Genomic DNA, 11,067 nt, shown 5'->3' with positions numbered 1-11,067 from the left:
CTTTAGGTGCTGTAGTACCCTTTTAGGAAACCAACCATGCTCTTGTTGTTACCTCACCCGCATTATCAATTCTTTATTTCGAAAAGTCAAGAGTTTCAGCCAGGTGTCTGTATTTCCAGTTAGGTTTGTTTTGATCTGAAGTGCTTTATTTCTTGGTTAGTACACAACTTACAGCGGCATTTTCCTTTTTTCCATCTGTAGCCCACACCACATGCTGAAATATTGACATAGAAATTTGTAGAAGCCTGTTGAGTTAAATCTTTGTCTTTACTCTGACAACAAATGTCGATAGTGATCGACTCGGTCAGATATACATTGATTACTGGTAGAAACTGTCAATTCCCTTTCCCTTTCTTCTAAGCAGGCCAGAGAACATTTTTACTAAATGAAAATGTAGGTAAAACGAATCTATGAAGCATGGGAAGAAATTCAAAGAGAAAAAATAAAATCAAACGCACCTTTTTTCCTGCAGATTGTTCTCCGTCTCAATATGCCAGTCCGAACTTTTTTATAACCAGATGGGCATTTGTAGACTACAAAGTGAAAGACAATCAGAAAATAAGGTCGAGCTTGTTCAGTCAGCAAGACTTCTTTTTTTCTACTGGCAAAGTAAATGTAGCTAACTGTTTAGGCCAAAGGGTCTTTAGGTGCTGTAGTACCCTTTTAGGAAACCAACCATGCTCTTGTTGTTACCTCACCCGCATTATCAATTCTTTATTTCGAAAAGTCAAGAGTTTCAGCCAGGTGTCTGTATTTCCAGTTAGGTTTGTTTTGATCTGAAGTGCTTTATTTCTTGGTTAGTACACAACTTACAGCGGCATTTTCCTTTTTTCCATCTGTAGCCCACACCACATGCTGAAATATTGACATAGAAATTTGTAGAAGCCTGTTGAGTTAAATCTTTGTCTTTACTCTGACAACAAATGTCGATAGTGATCGACTCGGTCAGATATACATTGATTACTGGTAGTAACTGTCAATTCCCTTTCCCTTTCTTCTAAGCAGGCCAGAGAACATTTTTACTAAATGAAAATGTAGGTAAAACGAATCTATGAAGCATGGGAAGAAATTCAAAGAGAAAAAATAAAATCAAACGCACCTTTTTTCCTGCAGATTGTCCTCCGTCTCCATATGCCAGTCCGAACTTTTTTATAACCAGATGGGCATTTGTAGACTACAAAGTGAAAGACAATCAGAAAATAAGGTCCAGCTTCTTCAGTCAGCAAGATTTCTCATTTTTTTACTGGCAAAGTAAATGTACCCAAGGCCAAATGGGTGTTGGCTGCAAATAATACCTCTTAAGGAAACCAAACATGCCCTTGTTGTATTTTACCTCCCCCCACATGATCAATTCTTTATTTAGAAAAGTCCAGCGTTTCAGCCAGGTGTCTGTATTTCCAGTAAGGTTTGTTTTGATCTGAAGTGCTTTATTTCTTGGTTAGTACAAAACTTACAGCGGCATTTTCCTTTCTTTCGTCTGTAGCCCACACCACATGCTGAAATATATACATAGAAATTTCTTGAAGCATGTTGCGTTAAATATTTGTCTTTACTCTGACAACAAATGTCGATAGTGATCGACTCGGTCAGATATACATTGATTACTGGTAGTAACTGTCAATTCCCTTTCCCTTTCTTCTAAGCAGGCCAGAGAACATTTTTACTAAATGAAAATGTAGGTAAAACGAATCTATGAAGCATGGGAAGAAATTCAAAGAGAAAAAATAAAATCAAACGCACCTTTTTTCCTGCAGATTGTCCTCCGTCTCCATATGCCAGTCCGAACTTTTTTATAACCAGATGGGCATTTGTAGACTACAAAGTGAAAGACAATCAGAAAATAAGGTCGAGCTTGTTCAGTCAGCAAGACTTCTTTTTTTCTACTGGCAAAGTAAATGTAGCTAACTGTTTAGGCCAAAGGGTCTTTAGGTGCTGTAGTACCCTTTTAGGAAACCAAACATGCTCTTGTTGTTACCTCACCCGCATTATCAATTCTTCATTTCGAAAAGTCAAGAGTTTAGGCCAGGTGGCTGCATTACCAGTTAGGTTTTTTTTGGATCTGAGGTGTTTGATTTCTAGGTTAGTACACAACTTACAGCGGCATTTTCCCTTTTTCCATCTGTAGCCTACACCACATGCTGAAATATTGACATAAAAATATCTAGAAGCATGTTGAGTTAAATCTTTCTCTTTACTCTGACAACAATGTCGATAGTGATCGACTCGGTCAGATATTCTTTGATAACTGGTAGTAACTTGTAATTCTCTTTCACTATCTTCTCAGCACGACAGATAACATTTTCTTGCGACTGTATCCTAGAATCTTGAGACTATAATAACATGTGTGGGTGATACACAGCAGCAGTGGAAAGACGAAATATAACAGTGGCTGTGGACATGGCCCGGCCCTTAGTCCTCTCTGAACATTCCTAAATGAAAATGGAGGTAAAGTAAATCTAAGAAGCTTGCGAAATACGTCGAAGAGAAAAAATAAAATCAAACGCACCTTTTTTCCTGCAGACTGTCCTCCGTCTCAATATGCCAGTCCGAACTTTTTTATAACCAGATGGGCATTTGTAGACTACAAAGTGAAAGACAATCAGAAAATAAGGTCGAGCTTGTTCAGTCAGCAAGACTTCTTTTTTTCTACTGGCAAAGTAAATGTAGCTAACTGTTTAGGCCAAAGGGTCTTTAGGTGCTGTAGTACCCTTTTAGGAAACCAACCATGCTCTTGTTGTTACCTCACCCGCATTATCAATTCTTTATTTCGAAAAGTCAAGAGTTTCAGCCAGGTGTCTGTATTTCCAGTTAGGTTTGTTTTGATCTGAAGTGCTTTATTTCTTGGTTAGTACACAACTTACAGCGGCATTTTCCTTTTTTCCATCTGTAGCCCACACCACATGCTGAAATATTGACATAGAAATTTGTAGAAGCCTGTTGAGTTAAATCTTTGTCTTTACTCTGACAACAAATGTCGATAGTGATCGACTCGGTCAGATATACATTGATTACTGGTAGAAACTGTCAATTCCCTTTCCCTTTCTTCTAAGCAGGCCAGAGAACATTTTTACTAAATGAAAATGTAGGTAAAACGAATCTATGAAGCATGGGAAGAAATTCAAAGAGAAAAAATAAAATCAAACGCACCTTTTTTCCTGCAGATTGTCCTCCGTCTCAATATGCCAGTCCGAACTTTTTTATAACCAGATGGGCATTTGTAGACTACAAAGTGAAAGACAATCAGAAAATAAGGTCGAGCTTGTTCAGTCAGCAAGACTTCTTTTTTCTACTGGCAAAGTAAATGTAGCTAACTGTTTAGGCCAAAGGGTCTTTAGGTGCTGTAGTACCCTTTTAGGAAACCAACCATGCTCTTGTTGTTACCTCACCCGCATTATCAATTCTTTATTTCGAAAAGTCAAGAGTTTCAGCCAGGTGTCTGTATTTCCAGTTAGGTTTGTTTTGATCTGAAGTGCTTTATTTCTTGGTTAGTACACAACTTACAGCGGCATTTTCCTTTTTTCCATCTGTAGCCCACACCACATGCTGAAATATTGACATAGAAATTTGTAGAAGCCTGTTGAGTTAAATCTTTGTCTTTACTCTGACAACAAATGTCGATAGTGATCGACTCGGTCAGATATACATTGATTACTGGTAGTAACTGTCAATTCCCTTTCCCTTTCTTCTAAGCAGGCCAGAGAACATTTTTACTAAATGAAAATGTAGGTAAAACGAATCTATGAAGCATGGGAAGAAATTCAAAGAGAAAAAATAAAATCAAACGCACCTTTTTTCCTGCAGATTGTCCTCCGTCTCCATATGCCAGTCCGAACTTTTTTATAACCAGATGGGCATTTGTAGACTACAAAGTGAAAGACAATCAGAAAATAAGGTCCAGCTTCTTCAGTCAGCAAGATTTCTCATTTTTTTACTGGCAAAGTAAATGTACCCAAGGCCAAATGGGTGTTGGCTGCAAATAATACCTCTTAAGGAAACCAAACATGCCCTTGTTGTATTTTACCTCCCCCCACATGATCAATTCTTTATTTAGAAAAGTCCAGCATTTCAGCCAGGTGTCTGTATTTCCAGTAAGGTTTGTTTTGATCTGAAGTGCTTTATTTCTTGGTTAGTACAGTACAAAACTTACAGCGGCATTTTCCTTTCTTTCGTCTGTAGCCCACACCACATGCTGAAATATATACATAGAAATTTCTTGAAGCATGTTGCGTTAAATATTTGTCTTTACTCTGACAACAAATGTCGATAGTGATCGACTCGGTCAGATATACATTGATTACTGGTAGTAACTGTCAATTCCCTTTCCCTTTCTTCTAAGCAGGCCAGAGAACATTTTTACTAAATGAAAATGTAGGTAAAACGAATCTATGAAGCATGGGAAGAAATTCAAAGAGAAAAAATAAAATCAAACGCACCTTTTTTCCTGCAGATTGTCCTCCGTCTCCATATGCCAGTCCGAACTTTTTTATAACCAGATGGGCATTTGTAGACTACAAAGTGAAAGACAATCAGAAAATAAGGTCGAGCTTCTTCAGTCAGCAAGACTTCTTTTTTTCTACTGGCAAAGTAAATGTAGCTAACTGTTTAGGCCAAAGGGTCTTTAGGTGCTGTAGTACCCTTTTAGGAAACCAAACATGCTCTTGTTGTTACCTCACCCGCATTATCAATTCTTTATTTCGAAAAGTCAAGAGTTTGGGCCAGGTGGCTGCATTACCAGTTAGGTTTTTTTTGGATCTGAGGTGTTTGATTTCTAGGTTAGTACACAACTTACAGCGGCATTTTCCCTTTTTCCATCTGTAGCCTACACCACATGCTGAAATATTGACATAAAAATATCTAGAAGCATGTTGAGTTAAATCTTTCTCTTTACTCTGACAACAATGTCGATAGTGATCGACTCGGTCAGATATTCTTTGATAACTGGTAGTAACTTGTAATTCTCTTTCACTATCTTCTCAGCACGACAGATAACATTTTCTTGCGACTGTATCCTAGAATCTTGAGACTATAATAACATGTGTGGGTGATACACAGCAGCAGTGGAAAGACGAAATATAACAGTGGCTGTGGACATGGCCCGGCCCTTAGTCCTCTCTGAACATTCCTAAATGAAAATGGAGGTAAAGTAAATCTAAGAAGCTTGCGAAATACGTCGAAGAGAAAAAATAAAATCAAACGCACCTTTTTTCCTGCAGACTGTCCTCCGTCTCAATATGCCAGTCCGAACTTTTTTATAACCAGATGGGCATTTGTAGACTACAAAGTGAAAGACAATCAGAAAATAAGGTCGAGCTTGTTCAGTCAGCAAGACTTCTTTTTTTCTACTGGCACAGTAAATGTAGCTAACTGTTTAGGCCAAAGGGTCTTTAGGTGCTGTAGTACCCTTTTAGGAAACCAACCATGCTCTTGTTGTTACCTCACCCGCATTATCAATTCTTTATTTCGAAAAGTCAAGAGTTTCAGCCAGGTGTCTGTATTTCCAGTTAGGTTTGTTTTGATCTGAAGTGCTTTATTTCTTGGTTAGTACACAACTTACAGCGGCATTTTCCTTTTTTCCATCTGTAGCCCACACCACATGCTGAAATATTGACATAGAAATTTGTAGAAGCCTGTTGAGTTAAATCTTTGTCTTTACTCTGACAACAAATGTCGATAGTGATCGACTCGGTCAGATATACATTGATTACTGGTAGAAACTGTCAATTCCCTTTCCCTTTCTTCTAAGCAGGCCAGAGAACATTTTTACTAAATGAAAATGTAGGTAAAACGAATCTATGAAGCATGGGAAGAAATTCAAAGAGAAAAAATAAAATCAAACGCACCTTTTTTCCTGCAGATTGTCCTCCGTCTCAATATGCCAGTCCGAACTTTTTTATAACCAGATGGGCATTTGTAGACTACAAAGTGAAAGACAATCAGAAAATAAGGTCGAGCTTCTTCAGTCAGCAAGACTTCTTTTTTTCTACTGGCAAAGTAAATGTAGCTAACTGTTTAGGCCAAAGGGTCTTTAGGTGCTGTAGTACCCTTTTAGGAAACCAAACATGCTCTTGTTGTTACCTCACCCGCATTATCAATTCTTTATTTCGAAAAGTCAAGAGTTTGGGCCAGGTGGCTGCATTACCAGTTAGGTTTTTTTTGGATCTGAGGTGTTTGATTTCTAGGTTAGTACACAACTTACAGCGGCATTTTCCCTTTTTCCATCTGTAGCCTACACCACATGCTGAAATATTGACATAAAAATATCTAGAAGCATGTTGAGTTAAATCTTTCTCTTTACTCTGACAACAATGTCGATAGTGATCGACTCGGTCAGATATTCTTTGATAACTGGTAGTAACTTGTAATTCTCTTTCACTATCTTCTCAGCACGACAGATAACATTTTCTTGCGACTGTATCCTAGAATCTTGAGACTATAATAACATGTGTGGGTGATACACAGCAGCAGTGGAAAGACGAAATATAACAGTGGCTGTGGACATGGCCCGGCCCTTAGTCCTCTCTGAACATTCCTAAATGAAAATGGAGGTAAAGTAAATCTAAGAAGCTTGCGAAATACGTCGAAGAGAAAAAATAAAATCAAACGCACCTTTTTTCCTGCAGACTGTCCTCCGTCTCAATATGCCAGTCCGAACTTTTTTATAACCAGATGGGCATTTGTAGACTACAAAGTGAAAGACAATCAGAAAATAAGGTCGAGCTTGTTCAGTCAGCAAGACTTCTTTTTTTCTACTGGCACAGTAAATGTAGCTAACTGTTTAGGCCAAAGGGTCTTTAGGTGCTGTAGTACCCTTTTAGGAAACCAACCATGCTCTTGTTGTTACCTCACCCGCATTATCAATTCTTTATTTCGAAAAGTCAAGAGTTTCAGCCAGGTGTCTGTATTTCCAGTTAGGTTTGTTTTGATCTGAAGTGCTTTATTTCTTGGTTAGTACACAACTTACAGCGGCATTTTCCTTTTTTCCATCTGTAGCCCACACCACATGCTGAAATATTGACATAGAAATTTGTAGAAGCCTGTTGAGTTAAATCTTTGTCTTTACTCTGACAACAAATGTCGATAGTGATCGACTCGGTCAGATATACATTGATTACTGGTAGAAACTGTCAATTCCCTTTCCCTTTCTTCTAAGCAGGCCAGAGAACATTTTTACTAAATGAAAATGTAGGTAAAACGAATCTATGAAGCATGGGAAGAAATTCAAAGAGAAAAAATAAAATCAAACGCACCTTTTTTCCTGCAGATTGTCCTCCGTCTCAATATGCCAGTCCGAACTTTTTTATAACCAGATGGGCATTTGTAGACTACAAAGTGAAAGACAATCAGAAAATAAGGTCGAGCTTGTTCAGTCAGCAAGACTTCTTTTTTTCTACTGGCAAAGTAAATGTAGCTAACTGTTTAGGCCAAAGGGTCTTTAGGTGCTGTAGTACCCTTTTAGGAAACCAACCATGCTCTTGTTGTTACCTCACCCGCATTATCAATTCTTTATTTCGAAAAGTCAAGAGTTTCAGCCAGGTGTCTGTATTTCCAGTTAGGTTTGTTTTGATCTGAAGTGCTTTATTTCTTGGTTAGTACACAACTTACAGCGGCATTTTCCTTTTTTCCATCTGTAGCCCACACCACATGCTGAAATATTGACATAGAAATTTGTAGAAGCCTGTTGAGTTAAATCTTTGTCTTTACTCTGACAACAAATGTCGATAGTGATCGACTCGGTCAGATATACATTGATTACTGGTAGAAACTGTCAATTCCCTTTCCCTTTCTTCTAAGCAGGCCAGAGAACATTTTTACTAAATGAAAATGTAGGTAAAACGAATCTATGAAGCATGGGAAGAAATTCAAAGAGAAAAAATAAAATCAAACGCACCTTTTTTCCTGCAGATTGTCCTCCGTCTCAATATGCCAGTCCGAACTTTTTTATAACCAGATGGGCATTTGTAGACTACAAAGTGAAAGACAATCAGAAAATAAGGTCGAGCTTGTTCAGTCAGCAAGACTTCTTTTTTTCTACTGGCAAAGTAAATGTAGCTAACTGTTTAGGCCAAAGGGTCTTTAGGTGCTGTAGTACCCTTTTAGGAAACCAAACATGCTCTTGTTGTTACCTCACCCGCATTATCAATTCTTCATTTCGAAAAGTCAAGAGTTTAGGCCAGGTGGCTGCATTACCAGTTAGGTTTTTTTTGGATCTGAGGTGTTTGATTTCTAGGTTAGTACACAACTTACAGCGGCATTTTCCCTTTTTCCATCTGTAGCCTACACCACATGCTGAAATATTGACATAAAAATATCTAGAAGCATGTTGAGTTAAATCTTTCTCTTTACTCTGACAACAATGTCGATAGTGATCGACTCGGTCAGATATTCTTTGATAACTGGTAGTAACTTGTAATTCTCTTTCACTATCTTCTCAGCACGACAGATAACATTTTCTTGCGACTGTATCCTAGAATCTTGAGACTATAATAACATGTGTGGGTGATACACAGCAGCAGTGGAAAGACGAAATATAACAGTGGCTGTGGACATGGCCCGGCCCTTAGTCCTCTCTGAACATTCCTAAATGAAAATGGAGGTAAAGTAAATCTAAGAAGCTTGCGAAATACGTCGAAGAGAAAAAATAAAATCAAACGCACCTTTTTTCCTGCAGACTGTCCTCCGTCTCAATATGCCAGTCCGAACTTTTTTATAACCAGATGGGCATTTGTGGACTACAAAGTGAAAGACAATCAGAAAATAAGGTCGAGCTTGTTCAGTCAGCAAGACTTCTTTTTTTCTACTGGCAAAGTAAATGTAGCTAACTGTTTAGGCCAAAGGGTCTTTAGGTGCTGTAGTACCCTTTTAGGAAACCAACCATGCTCTTGTTGTTACCTCACCCGCATTATCAATTCTTTATTTCGAAAAGTCAAGAGTTTCAGCCAGGTGTCTGTATTTCCAGTTAGGTTTGTTTTGATCTGAAGTGCTTTATTTCTTGGTTAGTACACAACTTACAGCGGCATTTTCCTTTTTTCCATCTGTAGCCCACACCACATGCTGAAATATTGACATAGAAATTTGTAGAAGCCTGTTGAGTTAAATCTTTGTCTTTACTCTGACAACAAATGTCGATAGTGATCGACTCGGTCAGATATACATTGATTACTGGTAGAAACTGTCAATTCCCTTTCCCTTTCTTCTAAGCAGGCCAGAGAACATTTTTACTAAATGAAAATGTAGGTAAAACGAATCTATGAAGCATGGGAAGAAATTCAAAGAGAAAAAATAAAATCAAACGCACCTTTTTTCCTGCAGATTGTCCTCCGTCTCCATATGCCAGTCCGAACTTTTTTATAACCAGATGGGCATTTGTAGACTACAAAGTGAAAGACAATCAGAAAATAAGGTCCAGCTTCTTCAGTCAGCAAGATTTCTCATTTTTTTACTGGCAAAGTAAATGTACCCAAGGCCAAATGGGTGTTGGCTGCAAATAATACCTCTTAAGGAAACCAAACATGCCCTTGTTGTATTTTACCTCCCCCCACGTGATCAATTCTTTATTTAGAAAAGTCCAGCGTTTCAGCCAGGTGTCTGTATTTCCAGTAAGGTTTGTTTTGATCTGAAGTGCTTTATTTCTTGGTTAGTACAAAACTTACAGCGGCATTTTCCTTTCTTTCGTCTGTAGCCCACACCACATGCTGAAATATATACATAGAAATTTCTTGAAGCATGTTGCGTTAAATATTTGTCTTTACTCTGACAACAAATGTCGATAGTGATCGACTCGGTCAGATATACATTGATTACTGGTAGTAACTGTCAATTCCCTTTCCCTTTCTTCTAAGCAGGCCAGAGAACATTTTTACTAAATGAAAATGTAGGTAAAACGAATCTATGAAGCATGGGAAGAAATTCAAAGAGAAAAAATAAAATCAAACGCACCTTTTTTCCTGCAGATTGTCCTCCGTCTCCATATGCCAGTCCGAACTTTTTTATAACCAGATGGGCATTTGTAGACTACAAAGTGAAAGACAATCAGAAAAAAAAAAGGTCCAGCTTCTTCAGTCAGCAAGATTTCTCATTTTTTTACTGGCAAAGTAAATGTACCTAAGGCCAAATGGACTTTGGCTGCAAATAATACCTCTTAAGGAAACCAAACATGCCCTTGTTGTATTTTACCTCCCCCGCATGGTCAATTCTTTATTTCGAAAAGTCAAGAGTTTGAGCCAGGTGGTTTCGTTACCAGCTAATTTTTTGGGGGGATCTGAGTGGTTTATTTCTAGGTTAGTACACTACTTACAGCGGCATTTTCTATTCTTCCATTTGTAGCCCACACCACATGCTGAAATATTGACAAAGAAATTTCTAGAAGCATGTTGAGTGAAATCTTTGTCTTTACTCTGACAGCAAATGTCGATAGTGATCGACTCGGTCAGATATTCTTTAATAACTGGTAGTAACTGGCAATTCCCTTTGGCTTTCTTCTAAGCAGGCGAGAGAACATTTTCACGACGTAACATGATTGGGTCCAACTTAAATTTTATTCACCGGACTTACCAGGTTTGCTTTTGCATACTCGGTAACACTGTCGACATCCCCGGCGATCGTTTCTGTAAACCTTCTTCCTGCCATACCTGCATATCTGTCTAGTCGATCTACAACGCTTCCTTCTGCAAACTGAAGTCAGATGGAAATTGCACAATCACAATAGTTTTATTCTATAGATGGCCCAAAATAACACAATTTGTCAATCGTCAAATCACAATCACAATTTTTTTCATGCTTTTTATAAATATTACACTCAACTGGAGTTTTAGGAGGATTTTTTAACTTTGAGAAATTTCTCTGACATGATAGGGTCCAACTTCAATTTTATTTACCAGACTTACCAGGTTTGCTTTTGCACACTCGGTAACACTGTCGACATCCCCGGCGATCGTTTCTGTAAACCGTCTTCCTGCCGTACCTGCATATCTTTTTGCTTAAGACACAACGCTTCCTTTTGCAACCTGAAGTGTGACGGTAATTATACTCAAGATGGTACAATTTGGATCGTTAAAACACAATCACGAT

The 11,067-nt window shown here is 38.2% G+C and overlaps 1 protein-coding gene and 2 long non-coding RNA genes across 3 annotated transcripts; all 3 read right to left on the bottom strand.

The window, feature by feature from the left end:
• Window positions 1-778: 778 nt before the first annotated feature.
• LOC135482933 (uncharacterized) lies at window positions 779-3,210 on the bottom strand. Its single transcript, XR_010446282.1, has 6 exons — window positions 3,148-3,210; window positions 2,862-2,903; window positions 1,741-1,815; window positions 1,455-1,496; window positions 1,100-1,174; window positions 779-855 (listed from the first exon to the last, which is right to left on the bottom strand). It is a non-coding gene; the product is annotated as an uncharacterized LOC135482933 (long non-coding RNA).
• Window positions 3,211-3,466: 256 nt separating this feature from the next.
• Window positions 3,467-5,903, bottom strand: LOC135482954 (uncharacterized). The gene is made up of 6 exons (XR_010446286.1): window positions 5,841-5,903; window positions 5,555-5,596; window positions 4,434-4,508; window positions 4,148-4,189; window positions 3,788-3,862; window positions 3,467-3,543 (listed from the first exon to the last, which is right to left on the bottom strand). It is a non-coding gene; the product is annotated as an uncharacterized LOC135482954 (long non-coding RNA).
• Window positions 5,904-8,974: 3,071 nt separating this feature from the next.
• LOC135497711 (uncharacterized) lies at window positions 8,975-10,998 on the bottom strand. The gene is made up of 7 exons (XM_064787548.1): window positions 10,884-10,998; window positions 10,552-10,671; window positions 10,295-10,336; window positions 9,937-10,011; window positions 9,651-9,692; window positions 9,296-9,370; window positions 8,975-9,051 (listed from the first exon to the last, which is right to left on the bottom strand). Exons 2-7 carry the CDS (start codon window positions 10,624-10,626, stop codon window positions 8,983-8,985), a joined length of 378 nt encoding a protein of 125 aa, XP_064643618.1. The 5' UTR covers window positions 10,627-10,671; window positions 10,884-10,998; the 3' UTR covers window positions 8,975-8,982.
• Window positions 10,999-11,067: the final 69 nt, after the last annotated feature.

This window comes from Lineus longissimus, chromosome 1, assembly GCF_910592395.1.
Source record: "Lineus longissimus chromosome 1, tnLinLong1.2, whole genome shotgun sequence".
NCBI lineage: Eukaryota > Metazoa > Nemertea > Pilidiophora > Heteronemertea > Lineidae > Lineus > Lineus longissimus.
This window is presented reverse-complemented; position numbering and strand designations above follow the sequence as displayed.

Coding starts and splice junctions, on each gene's coding strand:
- LOC135497711 (XM_064787548.1), bottom strand. CDS start 10,626: ATGGCAGGAAGAAGGTTTACAGAAACGATCGCCGGGGATGTCGACAGT. Junction 10,337..10,551: donor AGTATGCAAAAGCAAACCTG/GTAAGTCCGGTG, acceptor TCAATATTTCAG/CATGTGGTGTGGGCTACAAA. Junction 9,371..9,650: donor AAAGAAAGGAAAATGCCGCT/GTAAGTTTTGTA, acceptor TTCACTTTGTAG/TCTACAAATGCCCATCTGGT.